This window comes from Armigeres subalbatus, chromosome 2, assembly GCF_024139115.2.
Source record: "Armigeres subalbatus isolate Guangzhou_Male chromosome 2, GZ_Asu_2, whole genome shotgun sequence".
Lineage (NCBI taxonomy): Eukaryota > Metazoa > Arthropoda > Insecta > Diptera > Culicidae > Armigeres > Armigeres subalbatus.
This window is the reverse complement of record NC_085140.1, coordinates 390,033,595-390,048,429: the sequence shown is the minus strand read 5'-3', so window position 1 is coordinate 390,048,429 and position 14,835 is coordinate 390,033,595. Positions and strand designations below refer to the sequence as shown.

The window sequence follows — 14,835 nt, the reverse complement described above, 5'->3', positions numbered from 1 at the left end:
TACTACTATGTATTTGGACTTAAAAAACTAACGAATTAAAAAACTGCGTATGGGCTCGTTGCCCAGTGTTCTTTTCGGGGAACCAAATCCAACTGTCGATCGAGCATCCTTCAGTCGAGGTCAAGGTTCGGTTGTAAAGAGCCGATAAATGCTGACCGGAGAGTGAGGGACTCACTCTCTATCGCCTCTATCGGTTACCTATCCAGTTGCTGGTGCCTATGCAATACATGCGTGGATGGTGATGATGTTCTACGGATGGCGATTCGTAGAACATTCGTGAGGCTGCAGATCGATTGTTGTTTGGCGATGGTGATGATATAATCACTGCAGATACCAGAGGTTGAACCAGGGATGTAGTCTGGGCGGGTAGACCTAGTTTGTTGCGAACATCCTCACCCACCCAGAAATGGTAAATTTCTGAAAAGAAAAAAACACAGGAATATCCTCTTCGACAGGGTAGGGGAATGGAACGATGATTACGTTTCAATGTTGGACGAGGCGATTTGAGTTTTTGGTTCTTCGTTGCAATCCGGTAATGGCAAGAAGCATAGTTTTTCTACTGGACGAGTCAACATGCCGGACGACGTCTTCACGGTCACTACTCGAACCACATTGTCGTTGCCAGGATGAAGAGATTGTATTCGTCCCATTCTCCACCGCATCGGAGGGACATTGTCGTCTTGAATCACGACCAATCTTCCTATTTCCACCGGAACTGGTGGTTTCCAACGCTTGGTTCTTGCTTGAAGTTGGCATAAATATTCCCGGCGCCATCTGCGCCAGAAGTCTTGGAGCTTTCGTTGCATAAGCTGGTATTTATCAAGCCGATTGAGAGGAATGTCTTCAAGATTGGGCTCGGGTATTGCTTGAAGTGACGTTCCAACAAGGAAATGCGAGGGAGTCAACGGTTCCAAGTCTTCGGGATCCTCCGACATAGGGGTGAGTGGCCGTGAATTTAAACACCCTTCCACCTGTACAAGAAGTGTTGTAAAATCTTCAGCTGAAACGGGATTTTCGCCGACAACCTTCAAGAGATGCTTCTTCGCTGAACGAACTGCGGCCTCCCAGAGGCCTCCGAAGTGCGGTGCACTAGGCGGATTAAAGTGCCACTGTATCCCTTGCTCCGAACACTCCTTGGATAGGATTTCCCTGTGAGTTGGATCCTTCAACAGTTTTAAAAACTTCTGCAACTTATTTCTGGCTCCTACAAAGTTGGTGCCGTTGTCGGAATAAATATCGCTGCATTTTCCTCTCCTTGACACAAACCGACGTAGAGCTTGGAGAAAACGTTCAGTGGACAAATCTGTGACCAACTCCAGGTGCACCGCCTTGGTACACATGCAAATGAAGAGGGCGACGTAGGCTTTTACTGTGGGTCGTCGTAGGGCTGGACGGATGTAGACGGGTCCAAAAAAATCCACGCCTGTCCGGGAAAATGGCCTTGCAACCGTCACTCGAGACGCTGGTAGATCGCCCATGAACTGCTGAATGGCAGTTGGTTTTGAACGGTAGCATTTCAAGCATTCGTGAACAATTTGCCTGGTAACACTTCTCCCTCCTAGCGGCAAGAATCGTAGTCTGACTACAGCCAGCATAAGCTGTGAACCAGCATGTAGAAGCCTTTCGTGGTAATGCTTTAACATCAAACGAGTAAAAGAGTGTCGAGCTGGTAATGGAATGGGATGTTTGCTCTCTTCAGCTTCTTGGGATTTATTCAAACGACCACCGACTCTCATGATTCCATCCTTTGAAAGAAGCGGATTATACCACCGTAGATGTGAATTAGATGGTAAAACGGTTTTATTGATGATCGCCTTCCATTCTCTACCGAAGACCTCATTTTGAACTCTTCTAACCAATACGTTTTCCGCTTGTCGCAGTTCTGCGGTGGACAAGAACGACCCATCCTTCCTCTCTTCCCTTGGTTTGCGAAGTAATTTCATCAAACGCAGCCAATATGCAGTCCGACGGATCATGTCGGTGTATGATGCAAACCTTGCAATATATTGGTCATTGAACTCCGAATATGGTGACGCTGAGCTTGCAACTACCATCCGACGTTTTCCTTCCTCTCCTTCCTTTCCAAAACTTGTAGGTGCTTTTTGCTAAAATTCTGATCGAAGTTCCAACCACGTTGGATCCTGCCACCAGAATCGGCTTTCTACAATTACTGCTGGAGGAATTCCCCTGGATATGAGATCAGCCGGATTGTCCACACCTGGTACGTGCCTCCAGTGACCCTTCTCGGTTATAGTTTGTATCTTCGCCACTCGGTTTGCCACGTATGTAGTCCATATCGTGGGAGTAGCTCCAATCCAACGTAGTACGCAAGTCGAATCGGTCCAAAAGTAGATGGTCATCGTAGATTTTAGGGAAAATTGAACCTTCTCGTAGAGCTGAGCTGCTAGTAGTGCTCCACACAGTTCTAGCCGCGGAATCGATTGACATTTCAAGGGTGCTACACGTGACTTTGAGGTTAGAAGCCGGACTAATACCGCTCCATCGACATTCTCACTCCTTACATAAACACATGCTCCGAAAGCTTTCTCTGACGCGTCCGAGAAGCAATGTATTTCGACAGATTTCGCTCCAGGAATGATGACGCAGCGATCTATTGTGATCAGATTGAACGTCGGCAATTGCCGGTGAAGCTTCTTCCAAGCCTCACCCACCGTGGAAGGGAGTGGTTGATCCCAGTCGAGTTTTTGATCATTTTTGTCCTGAACTGACCACAGATACTGCATAAATATCTTTGCAGTTGTAATCGCGGCTCCCAGTAGCCCTAATGGATCAAACAGTGTAGCGATTATTGACAAAACTTGGCGTTTTGTATATTCCTTATATTCGTCCTCTGGGGGGATTTTAAATTGGAATCTTAAGACATCTGTCTCTGGAACCCAGGTCAGCCCTAGGGTTTTCACTGAGGAATCGAAACCAAGATTGACCTCAACAGACAGTGGGATTGCCAGATCCTCAGGAGCAACACCTTCCAGTATCTTAGTATTGTTAGAAGCCCATTTTCTGAGCCGGAATCCACCGCTAGCCATCATTTCGTTAAGTTGCCTTTGGAGAATAACAGCCGTAGCAACGTCGTCCGCTCCCGTGATGATATCGTCCATGTACACATCTTCTTCAGCAGCCCGTGCTGCTAATGGGAACCGGGTTTTCTCATCTTGGGCCAGTTGCTTGACCGTACGTGTGGCTAGAAAAGGAGCTGGCTTAGTTCCATACGTCACGGTGTTGAGCTCATATGCCCCAACTTCCTCAATCGGTGAAGATCTCCACAGAATACATTGGAGTGGTCTATCTGCTTCGCAAATATTGATTTGACGGAACATTTTTTCCACATCAGACACCAACATAATTTGTCGAGTGCGGCTTCGCAAAATTATGGACCTCAAGTCCTCTTGAATCACTGGCCCCACCAGCAAAACATCATTCAGTGAGACTCCCGACGCCGTCTTGCAGGAAGCGTCAAACACTACTCGTACCTTGGTGGTGGTTGATGCCTCTTTAACCACCGAATGATGCGGCAAATAGCATCGTTGGACCGTTGCCTGAGTAGCCTGGTCAATTTTCCTCATGTGACCCATGGCGAGATATTCATTCATGAATGCGATGTATTGTTCTCGTAAATTGGAATCTCGTGCCAATCTGCGCTCTGTTCCCTGAAGCCGTCGGTTGGCGATGGCCCACGATTCGCCCAAGCTCGGATGAATATCTTCGTTCTTTGGCAGTGTAACGGTGTACCGACCGTCCTGCTCACGATGAACTGTGTGCTGGTATTGCTCCTCACAGTATCGCTCCTCCATAGAATATGCCTTTTCCGAACCAAGTTCTTCACATTGCCAAAAACGCTCCAAAAGCAAGTCCAGACCTTCGGAGGTTGAAATATTGCAGCTTAGTTGTAGAGAATTTGAAGCAATTGACGTGCCTCCACAAACGACCCATCCAAATACCGAGTCGTTGAGTGTTGGTAGCTGTTCCCCTAATGAAATCCGTCTGCCTGTCTCAAAGAAGTCGAAGAACGACTCAATCCCGAGCACGATGTCCACTTCCTTAGACTCAAAAAAGGCAGGATCCGCCAATTCGATCCCACTTGGAATTGACCAGCCATCAATTTTGACCGAAATCGTCGGAAGGTTTACCGTTACCTTTGGTAAGATAAGGAAGTCCAGCTCTCGCGAGAATGGGGAGACTCGCGAGCGCACCATAGCTCGAACCCGTTGCTTAACCCTTGTTGAAGCTTGACCGATGCTTCTTCTTCTTATTGGCATTACATCCCCACACTGGGACAGAGCCGCCTCGCAGCTTAGAGTTCATTAAGCACTTCAACAGTTATTAACTGCGAGGTTTCTAAGCCAAGGTACCAATTTTCGCATTCGTATATCATGAGGTTAACACGATGATACTTTTAAGCCCATGGAAGTCGAGACAGATTCAAAAGCGAAAATTGCCTAGACCGACACTGGGAATCGAACCCAGCCACCCTCAGCATGGTCTTGCTTTGTAGCCGCGCGTCTTACCGCTAGGCTAAGGAGGGCCCCTAAGATGCCGATGCCAAGGACCGAAATATCCACCTTATTTCGAGTCACTTTCATACGCTGGCAAAACCGTTCTGTTTAAAAGTTGCTCTCGAAGCCGGAATCCAGAAGAGCACGTGCCAGATGCTGGTTACCATCGTTATCCACCATAACGATGATTGCTGTAGCCAGCAAGACTTGAGAGGAGTATTGGTGTGCCGCATTTGAAACCGTTGTATTCGTGGCTGCCGTATTAGCCATTTGAGACGAATTTAGATTTGGAGCCCCTTGCCCTTCCTTTTTGGAAGATGGAATGTTGCCCTTTGCAACCGCTGTGACCTTGCCTTCACCACCCCTTTCTGGCTTAAAGCAAACCAAGATGTGATGACGACCCTTGCAGTTCCTGCACAAGTACTTGGATTGGCATTCCCGCGCCAAATGCCCCGGCCTGAAGCAGTTTCGGCAGAGGGAGATAGTTCTCAGCAGGCCGTCCCTGTCTGAGACTGATAACCGTTGGAAAGAATTGCACTGGAACAGCGGATGATTTCCCGAACAAGCTACGCAGCGCCCCCCGGACGCTTGAGCCGAAGTAAAACTTGTTCGTGAAACGAATGGCTTCTGTTTCGCTGGTGGTTGCTGAACACCCCTAGTGTCCAGCGATTTGGCTGGCATTGACTCCAGAACGTGTACTCGCCGGTTGAGAAACTCTCTCAGTTCATCTAGAGAATCGGTTTCTTTGGACGATGAAAACTCTTCCCATCCCCTCCGTGTCACTGGATCCAAGCGTGACGTGAGTATATTCACCAGCAGCAAGTCCTTATACTCCGCTGGCTGGACAACCTGATCAAGAGTTCGAACAATTCGCTCAAATCCTTCCAAAAGGGACTGCAATTCGCCAATTGACTCCTTGGAAAGCGATGGCAACGACAGCAGCGATTGAATCTGCCATTCCTCCAACTACTTGCTGTTGTTGTAACGTTTCAGTAGCATATCCCATGCTATTTGATAGCTTGCCTTGATTACCTGTAGCAGATCGATCATGCTCTGTGGTTCCGCTTGAAGGCATCCTTTTAAGTAATGGAACTTTTCCACTTCTGGCAGGTCCGGCTTCCAATGGATGAGCGAGGTGAAGAGGTCTCGGAAACTCAACCATTCGTCGATGTCTCCGTTGAAACTTTGTAGCTTGATTTGGGGCAAGCGAACGTTGTCCAGCGCACCCTGCACAGAAGTGTCATGTGTCCGCACACTCTGGTCTAGCAGCAAAGGTTCCTTTCTTTCCTTCGCTTGATCAACGAGAAAAGACTTAGCCTCATAAAACCGGTTGTTGAACTCCCGCCTTTCCTTGTCATAAGTCTCGTCTTCCTTGTAGTCGTCATGGGACTTGATCTCGACTAACGTTTCCGAAAATTTATCCCAAATGTTCTCCAACTTCTCAAGTCGGACTTCCACCTGAGAAAGCTTCGTATCCTCCTTGAAGTTCTCGATGAATTCCCAAATGTCCTGCAGCAAAGACTGTGACTCCATAAGCCTAGCTATAAGCTGCTTCAACGACGGTTTCTTGGCGGACGATCCGGCTGGCGGCATGGCTGACGTCACAGTGCACCGGTAACAGAACGAGAGAGATGGAGGTGTAATATTCCGCGTATACGCCTAGCTCGGCTGGCATATACTATCGTGTTCACTAACCTGGCGAAACAGGCTGTTGTGCCCAACAAAACGTTTCAATCACAGAGCACTAATAATCCAAATATCTCGCACGTCAGCCAGTCGTCTCAGCAGTTTGTAAGCAGTAGGGAGTGAAGAGGAGGAATAGGCGATGTAGTAATCAAAATAAATGCCACGGCTGGACATATACTGTGGTGGCTTACCTAGGCAACCAACAGCTGCACCAATCCAGCGAGCGACAGGCACTAATTTCGCAATGTTCAAACAATTCAAATCCCAGTGATCAGATTCAACCAACAGACCCAACTTGGTCCACAATGCTCAAAGCGTTACGAATGTGTCGAAGAGGATAGAATTTTAAATCAACAGGTGTATTTACTGTGCGCCTTGCCTCGGCGACATATACCAAAAAATGTATTTACCTGGACAAATGATTATCGGCGCTGCCTCTTCGCATTCGAACGTGATATCTTCCACAAGATGACGATTGTGTTTGCCCACGTACCGTAGATGTCGTCGACCGGCAATGTTCAGTTGTTGAAGAAAACTCGGGCGACGACGTAAAAACGTCCTTAATTCCGGTAATCGGTATACCAGATGGTTATATCCGGCGTGGCTCCATTGGTTGTTCAAATCCAGAAAGTTTTCGAAAATCGAATGTTAGTATTATGAATGGTATGCTTCGACTGGACATATACTTGTTCTTTAACATTTACCTGTGAGACAAGTTTCAGCACTAGTCCAGCGAATGTCTTTCTGGTTGCCTCCAGTTCCAGCACCATGCAGTCCAACTAGCGACGAAATCAGTTCATTTGCGATGAAATCAAGCCTCCAAAATCCGAAATCCAAATCTCGACGAGTGTGTGCATGCGTTTTACGGAAGATTGCAGGTGTTAGAATTTTGTAGTTCCCTAGGATCGGCTGGACATATAGTAAGCGGTCTTCACTAACCTGACCAAAGTCGCGCAATGGATGTCCAAGCAAATCCGTGATGTCCTCAAAGCGTGATGGTGGATATCCTTTCTTCCATTGAAAAACTGATCCTTTGTCGCGTTAATCCTTTATCGTGTCGATTGCACAAGAACAATCCCTTTGTTCAACACTTGGCGGCTAAGATGGCACCGATTTGCGCCGTTTTTCCGTATCTGCACACCTGCACCGACAGCGTCCTATTCGAGCTTCCGTTGATCTTCCCTGGTGCCGTCTGGTTCGAAGGACCACAATGTGCGAACCTTTCTGATTACCTTATCTTCGATTGAGTGGAATGAGCCCTTTAGTATGGTTCGACATCGACCGTTGGATGGAGAGGGAAGTGGGGATCCAGAGGAGACTGAGGCATCAGTCTAGTTCAACTCCGAAGCTCTTGGGTATAAATCCTCTAATCCGGGAGCATCCACCAGGATCACATGCACGGTTATTCCAAAATAAATTAAGCACATCTCATCGTTGGAATAGCTTAACACATTTATTAAAATACACTTTATAGAGGAGACACAAACAACGTGCACTTTACTACTATGTATTTGGACTTAAAAACTAACGAATAAAAAACTGCGTATGGGCTCGTTGCCCAGTGTTCTTTTCGGGAACCAAATCCAACTTTCGATCGAGCATCCTTCAGTCGAGGTCAAGGTTCGGTTGTAAAGAGCCGATAAATGCTGACCGGAGAGTGAGGGACTCACTCTCTATCGCCTCTATCGGTTACCTATTTAGTTGCTGGTGCCTATGCAATACATGCGTGGATGGTGATGATGTTCTACGGATGGCGATTCGTAGATCATTCGTGAGGCTGCAGATCGATTGTTGTTTGGCGATGGTGATGATATAATCACTGCAGATACCAGAGTTTGAACCAGGGATGTAGTCTGGGCGGGTAGACCTAGTTTGTTGCGAACACATGTAGAAAGGCATTCAAGCCAAATGTAACAAATAAACTACGTGTATATACCCACTTATAAATAGAAAATCAAATCATTGTCTTAAGAACAAGTTTGGTTGGTGACATCTGCAGCGATTCGGTGGAAAGTTGTACAATATTATTGTCGTTGGCGACAGCAGCACTTAAGTGCAGTTTTCTAACAAGGTTCAGATTATCATTTGGCTTCTGTTAGTGAAAAGGATGGGCACATTTTTGAAAATAAATCTGATCTTTACCGAGCCCTCATTTTGTACAAGAGAGTTAAATTGAAAGGAACAAAACAGAAATGCATAGTGTGTCTGTGGGTTGATTTTTATCAGTGGAAAGTTTTTGTTTTTTGATAATTGGTAGTCTTGAAAAGAACTGAGTAATACTTATTGTTTGGTGTGGCTCTATTTTTCTAGTACTGTTGGATTTCCAGTATAAGAAACTTTTTTCGGCCGATTAATAAGCACGTTTTCTTCTATCTGTTTGAAGACAGTTTTCTGCACACGTCTATCGGTGACGATGAAGGCGTCTTCTAGGCTATTGGATGACTAGCTTGGGCTGCAAAATGGTGGGTTGACATTAAGGAAGGAGCGCTCAACAGAGCTCTGGTCCCCACAAGTTCCTATTTCACGCTTCCATGGGTCGTCCGATGACAAAAGACCGCCAGCTAAGAGTTGTGTACTTAGCTGGTAGTGCAGCCTGGGCACTGTTGTCTTTCTGTCAGTTCACCAGGAGGTGCGGCTCAATCAGCGTCTGCCTGGTACCCAGCGGCTGATTAACGAAATGCTGTATAAAATAGGGATCGGGACCATTTGGGCAGCACCCCCTATTCCCGTCCGCAACGTTAATAACTCGACCGCGTTCCAACCAAATGGCTTGATTTTCTGTACATCACTAGATATCGACAGAAACTAACCATGTACTAAGAAACAAGTAATTCGGTTGAAATGCGCTCGAGTAATGAACGTTGCGGACGGGAATAGGGGGTGCTCGCCAAATGGTTCTCTACCCTACCACGAAAAATGGAGATAGAAGAAAAAGATAACTTTATTTTTGGCAACCGACCCGGCAACGAAATAAGGACTATGATTGGAAATTCGATACCTGGAATGTCAGGACCCTGAATGAATCTGGACGAGTGAGCCTTCTGGCTCGTGAGCTGTAGAAGGTTGGAGTGAACGTGGCCGCTATTCGAGAAGTCCGATGGCCTAGATCCGGAGAACGTGAATTACGAGCCGTGGACCCCACGACCAACACTGCATTGAAATATAACATCTATCACAGCGGCGGCGAAGTTGGTTTCGTAGTGATGGACAAGCATATGAAACGTGTGATGCGGTGGAAACCCATTAGCGAACGAATCTGTGTGTTGAGGATACGGGGAAAATTCTTCAATTGCAGCCTTATCATTGCTTAGATACCCACTAACGATAAATCTGACGACGTGAAGGACACGTTTTATGAATGTCTTGATAAAGCCTATGAAGAGTGCCCAAAGCATGACGTGAAAATTGTTATCGGAGACGCTAAGTTCGGTAGAGAGGACTTTTCCCGTCTCATAATCGGTAGGGAGAGCCTTCACTCCCCTCCCAACGACAACGGCCTACGGCTAGTAAATTTCGCTGCTGCCAGAGGGATGGCCATCAGTAGCACCTACTTTGCACGAAAGAACATGCAATCAGATAAACCATGTTCTGGTGGATGGGCGTCGGGTACCCGATCGAATAGAGATCGGTACAAGGAAGCAAGAGCAGCCGAAAAATGAACCCACCGCAGGAAGAAGAAAGAATATATAGAACCAGTGATTAGCAAGGCACAGGAAAAAAATGGAGCAGATTGATATGCGGAAGTTTTATGAGTCTGTCAATGGCGTGCAGAAAAAGACAGCTCCAACAAGGGAATCTGCTGACAGATAAAACCAAAGTGGCTTCCAGTTGGGAGCAACGCTTTAAGAGGAATAACTCTCCTTAATTGGGCGTACAAAATCATGTTCCATATTCTTTTCAACAGATTGAGACCGCTTGAAGCGTCCTTCGTCGGCGAATACCAAGCAGGTTTTCATGAAGGCCGATCAAATGTTTACCCTGAGAAAAATCCTTGATAAATTCCGGGAGTACAACTTGCAGACACATCATCTGTTTATTGATTTCAAGGCGGCGTACGATTCAGTGAAACGGAATGAATTATGGCAAATTAAGCTTGAACATGGTTTTCCGGCGAAACTGATACGGCTGATTCTGATAACGTTGGACGGATCGAAATCAAGTGTAAGGGTTGCGGATGAAATATCGACGTCATTTGTTACCTTAGATCGATTAAAGCAGGTTGATGCACTCTTGAACGTACTGTTCAATTAGGGATTAGGAAAGCTGGTGTGCAAAGCGGTACCATTATCACAAGGTTGCATATACTCCTGGGATTTGCGGACGATATCGATTTTATCGGGATTGATTGCCGTACGGTGGAAGAGGCTTTTGTGCCTTTTAAGAGAGAGAGAGAGAGAGAGAGCGAGGATTGGACTTACGGTCAATACCAGCAAAACAAAGTACATTGTCACTGGCAATCAACGTGGGTTCATTAGTGGTGGTGGTAGCGAAATGGTGTTGAATGGGGAAAAATTTGAAGTTGTAAAAGAATTTGTATATCTTGGAACAAGTTGCTTATACAACACGGCAGACTACGGTGGGCTGGTCACGTTGTTCGTATGCCGGAAGAACGTCAAGCGAAGATAGTAGTTAGTCGTCACCTATACGAGTAGGTGACGTAGGACTATGTAGGTATTCGAAATTGATGGTATTTGTCATAATAATTTGTGTCGTTTTATTAACATTGAGCAAACTGCTCGGAGGCCAACTGAATCAAGAAGTCGAATAGTTGTTCCCAGTTGGATGGACTTTGAGTCTCTAACTGTGGAATTAACATGACTTATCGGCCGCTGAACCCACTCGATCGGCTTGCAGTCGGGGACATCACAATCCTTACTTTGCCACGTACGCTTACATCGCGGGCGAAAACCAAACGTTGCAAATATATATATTTGCGTTTGGTTTCACGCCACTTCTGATTCTGGTTATTTCTCCTTTATTTCGGCCATTTTTTAAGGATGGTGTCCTCCAAAAAGGTCTTTATACAAAAGAAGGTTCCGACAATCCGATATGAATTTTCTTCAAAGTGCAAAACTCAATCGTAACGCAATTAATATGAACGGATGGAAACACAGCAGCAACCAACAGCAACCAAGCTACCACGCTAAACCCGATGCCGCCGAAACAATCCATTTTGGCAATTAACTCTTTCTTTCCATAAAATGCTGGTCCTGAGAAGAACCAATTTTCTTTTTCCAATGCGTCTTTCCAATAACTAACTGCATACAAATGCTTGTCGGCACCTTGCGTTGAAATTGTCCGACCGCCACTTGATGATTTTTCGCTAAGCCTCCACTATTTGGAATACATTTTCAGCATTGCCACTGCTACCCACGCCTTCGTGCTGCTCCGCTGAATCAAATTGTGTCGAACCGCTCATTCCGCTTTCCGCAGAATCCCGATCAAATTGACTCGCGCGCGCCGGAAAGCAGCTTTCTTGTATTCAATAAATTAAGCCCGTTAGCCCCGCCCCTTTGTGATCTGTATGGGTGTAAATATAATGTGCACTCATAACGATTAAAGAACGGGCAGGGCTAATGGAATTTCTTCATTAGATATAAGAAAGCTGCTTTTCAGCGCGCTAACCATTTTGATCGAGATTCCGCAGCAGACAACGGACCGTTCGGAGAATGACAAATTCTAAGAATCCTATGAAATTTTCTTGCAAGATTCTGAATTTGGTTATGATATGTTGGTTATCTAAGATGCGTATTGTTGCGAGGAATAACAACAGAAATTTGACTCAAGGCGAAGTTTCTTCTTATTACAAAACATTACCTCTTGGCATCTGTCTGTCCGAGCGACGTTCACCGATGGGTGGTTGCTGTAGATAGTTTCCACTGAGGTGGCGTCTTCATTGATTTTATACAAAAGCCACCATTTTATACAAAAAACCCAGATTAATCCACCTAGCGGCGATGGTGCCTTTCTCGTGCATCGTAAAATGTACTGAAAAAATCACATAGGAAAGGTCAAAAAAGCACTTTAGGGGGATAGATCGCATATTTTCTATCATTTTGCATGTTTTTGCATTAATTACTATGCATTTCCACCATTCTTGAAAAAAAAAATGTTTTTCGATCTTGAAATTTTCAATAGCAAACAATGGGACCGCATTCCCCATCGAATGCAACTTGTTGCGAGTAAATCGGGTAATGCTAAGTTCCAAAAAGTGTGTCTACAAAATGTGTACACATACACACATACACACACACACACATACATACATACACACAAACAGACATCACCTCAATTCGTCGAGCTGAGTCGATTGGTATATAACACTATGGGTCTCCGAGCCTTCTATCAAAAGTTTGGTTTTGGAGTGAAATTATAGCCTTTACGTATACTTAGTATACGAGAAAGGCAAAAAGGTTGATCCGACTATCCGAAATAATCTTTATTCAAAGTACAAAAGACAATCGTAAATTGCGAATTTGATAGCGCGTCGGAGGGAGATGATGCAGTAAATTTGGATGGATGGAATCACTAACAGCAACCAAGCTACCACGCCCAACCCGATGCCACCGAAACAGTCCATTTTCGCAATTAACTCTTTCTTTTCATAAAATGTTGGTCCTGAGAAGAACCAATTTTCTTTTCCCAATGTTCTTTTCAAACTGACACCACAATTTGTAATACATTTTCAGCATCGGCACTGGGGGTGCGGGATCGCCACAGTGCTATTTTTATGGTCAACCTTTTCTTCATATGAAATTCTGGTTCGTTGAGGCTGAATGATCTGCAGCAACACATCGAGCACCACCACCAATGCGATGGATTTTCTTTGAAAATGTTATTAGCGCCTCCGTGATGCTGTGTCCGCTCCGCTACGATCGCTTTGATGCGTCTGCTATGCGTAAAATCTTGTTTAAACTGAGGATTAGATCCAAACCCGCAAGTGATTGATTTTTGATGTCTGTGCTAGTGATGCATGTACGTGATTGGTTAGTTTACCTATTTCTAAACTTTTCATCAATTATCTATAATAAATAGTTAAAAAAAAACAGTATTTTCAAATAAATACAAACAAGCGTTGACTCATCCTTGATCGAATAGTCTAAAAAAAATGAAAATCCATCGAGAAACGGCTTAGATATTAAAGTTTAAAGTCTATCATATTTTCGTGACGGTCCCCGATTTTCACAATCGTAAAGTGTACCCCAATATAGAAAACACAAACGTATTCCTACGTCAAAAGACTTTCATACATAATGATAATTCGCATAGACATATTCTGGGAGCTGCGGACTCGATTAAATCCAATTTTCAAGATATTTTGCTTGAAACTCGCAAATTTCCTCTCGGTGTTCAATGTACACGTTACGATTTTCTCACATCAAATTATCATTGTGTTTATCTTTATAAAATTAATTACAAAGATTTCGTCAATTTACTGCATCGTATAAATTAACGTGTCGAATGTTAAATTAATTAATATCCTCCACTTTTGTTGAATCCATCGAAATATTTAAAATGACGCCAGAAAATTGAAATTTGTTCAAAATGAGCTATATTTAGTACTAGCTTTATGTACCCGGCCTTGCTCGGAATTGCCAGTTTGATTCGCAGTTTTTTTTTCACAATCGGAAAATGAATAAACCAATTGGTCAACAGGATAATTGTGTTTTCTTATTGATACTTCATCATTTGATTAAAAGAAGGCAGATTTCGTTTGAAAACATTGACTGATTTTGAAGAAGGTATCAAACCCATAATCGCCTTAATCCGGGCAAACGTCTATTTCTTAAGAAGGAAAAACATCCACCGATGCCTTATTTCGGGCAAACGAATATTTTTAAAGAAGGGATCACATTCACCATCCAGAAAAAACACATTAATCATTGCTTTCCACTGGGCAAACCATGATTTCGATGAAGAGTTGAATTGATCGATAACTAAACAATACAATAATGGGTTCAGAAGGAGCATACACACAAACATACAATTATTGAGTTTTATATATCTCGAGTACTTATTCAAAAGGAATTTGTTATCTTCTCCTTAGGATAGAAAATGTGTGCACCAAATTTGGCTGAAATCGGTCCTGGGAATTAGGTGTTACACTGAATCGCTCTTTTTCTAACGACAACCCTTCCCCCTTACCCTCCCCTTTTCCCAATGATCATCCCACCCCTTTGTTATTTTCTCCTTAGGATAGAGAATGTGTGTACCAAATTTGGATGAAATCGGTCCAGGGGTTCAAAAGATATACTGAATTGCCTGTTTTCAGAACAATACCCCTCCCCCCAGACCCCTCCCCTCTTTCCCAAATTACACTTCCATGTGATCGACTACTCTTAGTGAATATGTGTACAATATTTGGTTGATATGGGTACTGGGGGTTGGGAGTTACACTGAATTGCTCGTTTTATAAAGACAACCCCTCCCCCATACCCTCCCTCTTTTTACAATGACCGCCCCACCACCTTTGTTATCTTTTCTTTAGGGTAGAGAATGTGTGTATCAAATTTGGTTGAAATCGGTGCAGGGGTTCAGAATTTACTCTGAATTACCCGTTTTCTGAACAATACCCCTCCCTCCAGACCCCTCCCCCTTTCCCAAATTACACTCTCATATGATTGTCTCCTTATAG

The 14,835-nt window shown here is 44.5% G+C and overlaps 3 protein-coding genes across 3 annotated transcripts; all 3 read right to left on the bottom strand.

The window, feature by feature from the left end:
- Positions 1-476: 476 nt before the first annotated feature.
- Positions 477-1,976, bottom strand: LOC134210192 (uncharacterized). Its single transcript, XM_062686219.1, has one exon. It carries the CDS (start codon positions 1,974-1,976, stop codon positions 477-479), a length of 1,500 nt encoding a protein of 499 aa, XP_062542203.1.
- A 129-nt stretch (positions 1,977-2,105) lies between these two features.
- On the bottom strand, positions 2,106-4,214 carry LOC134210190 (uncharacterized). Its single transcript, XM_062686218.1, has one exon. It carries the CDS (start codon positions 4,212-4,214, stop codon positions 2,106-2,108), a length of 2,109 nt encoding a protein of 702 aa, XP_062542202.1.
- Positions 4,215-4,622: 408 nt separating this feature from the next.
- Positions 4,623-6,107, bottom strand: LOC134210189 (uncharacterized). The gene is made up of 2 exons (XM_062686217.1): positions 5,547-6,107; positions 4,623-5,408 (listed from the first exon to the last, which is right to left on the bottom strand). Exons 1-2 carry the CDS (start codon positions 6,105-6,107, stop codon positions 4,623-4,625), a joined length of 1,347 nt encoding a protein of 448 aa, XP_062542201.1.
- Positions 6,108-14,835: the final 8,728 nt, after the last annotated feature.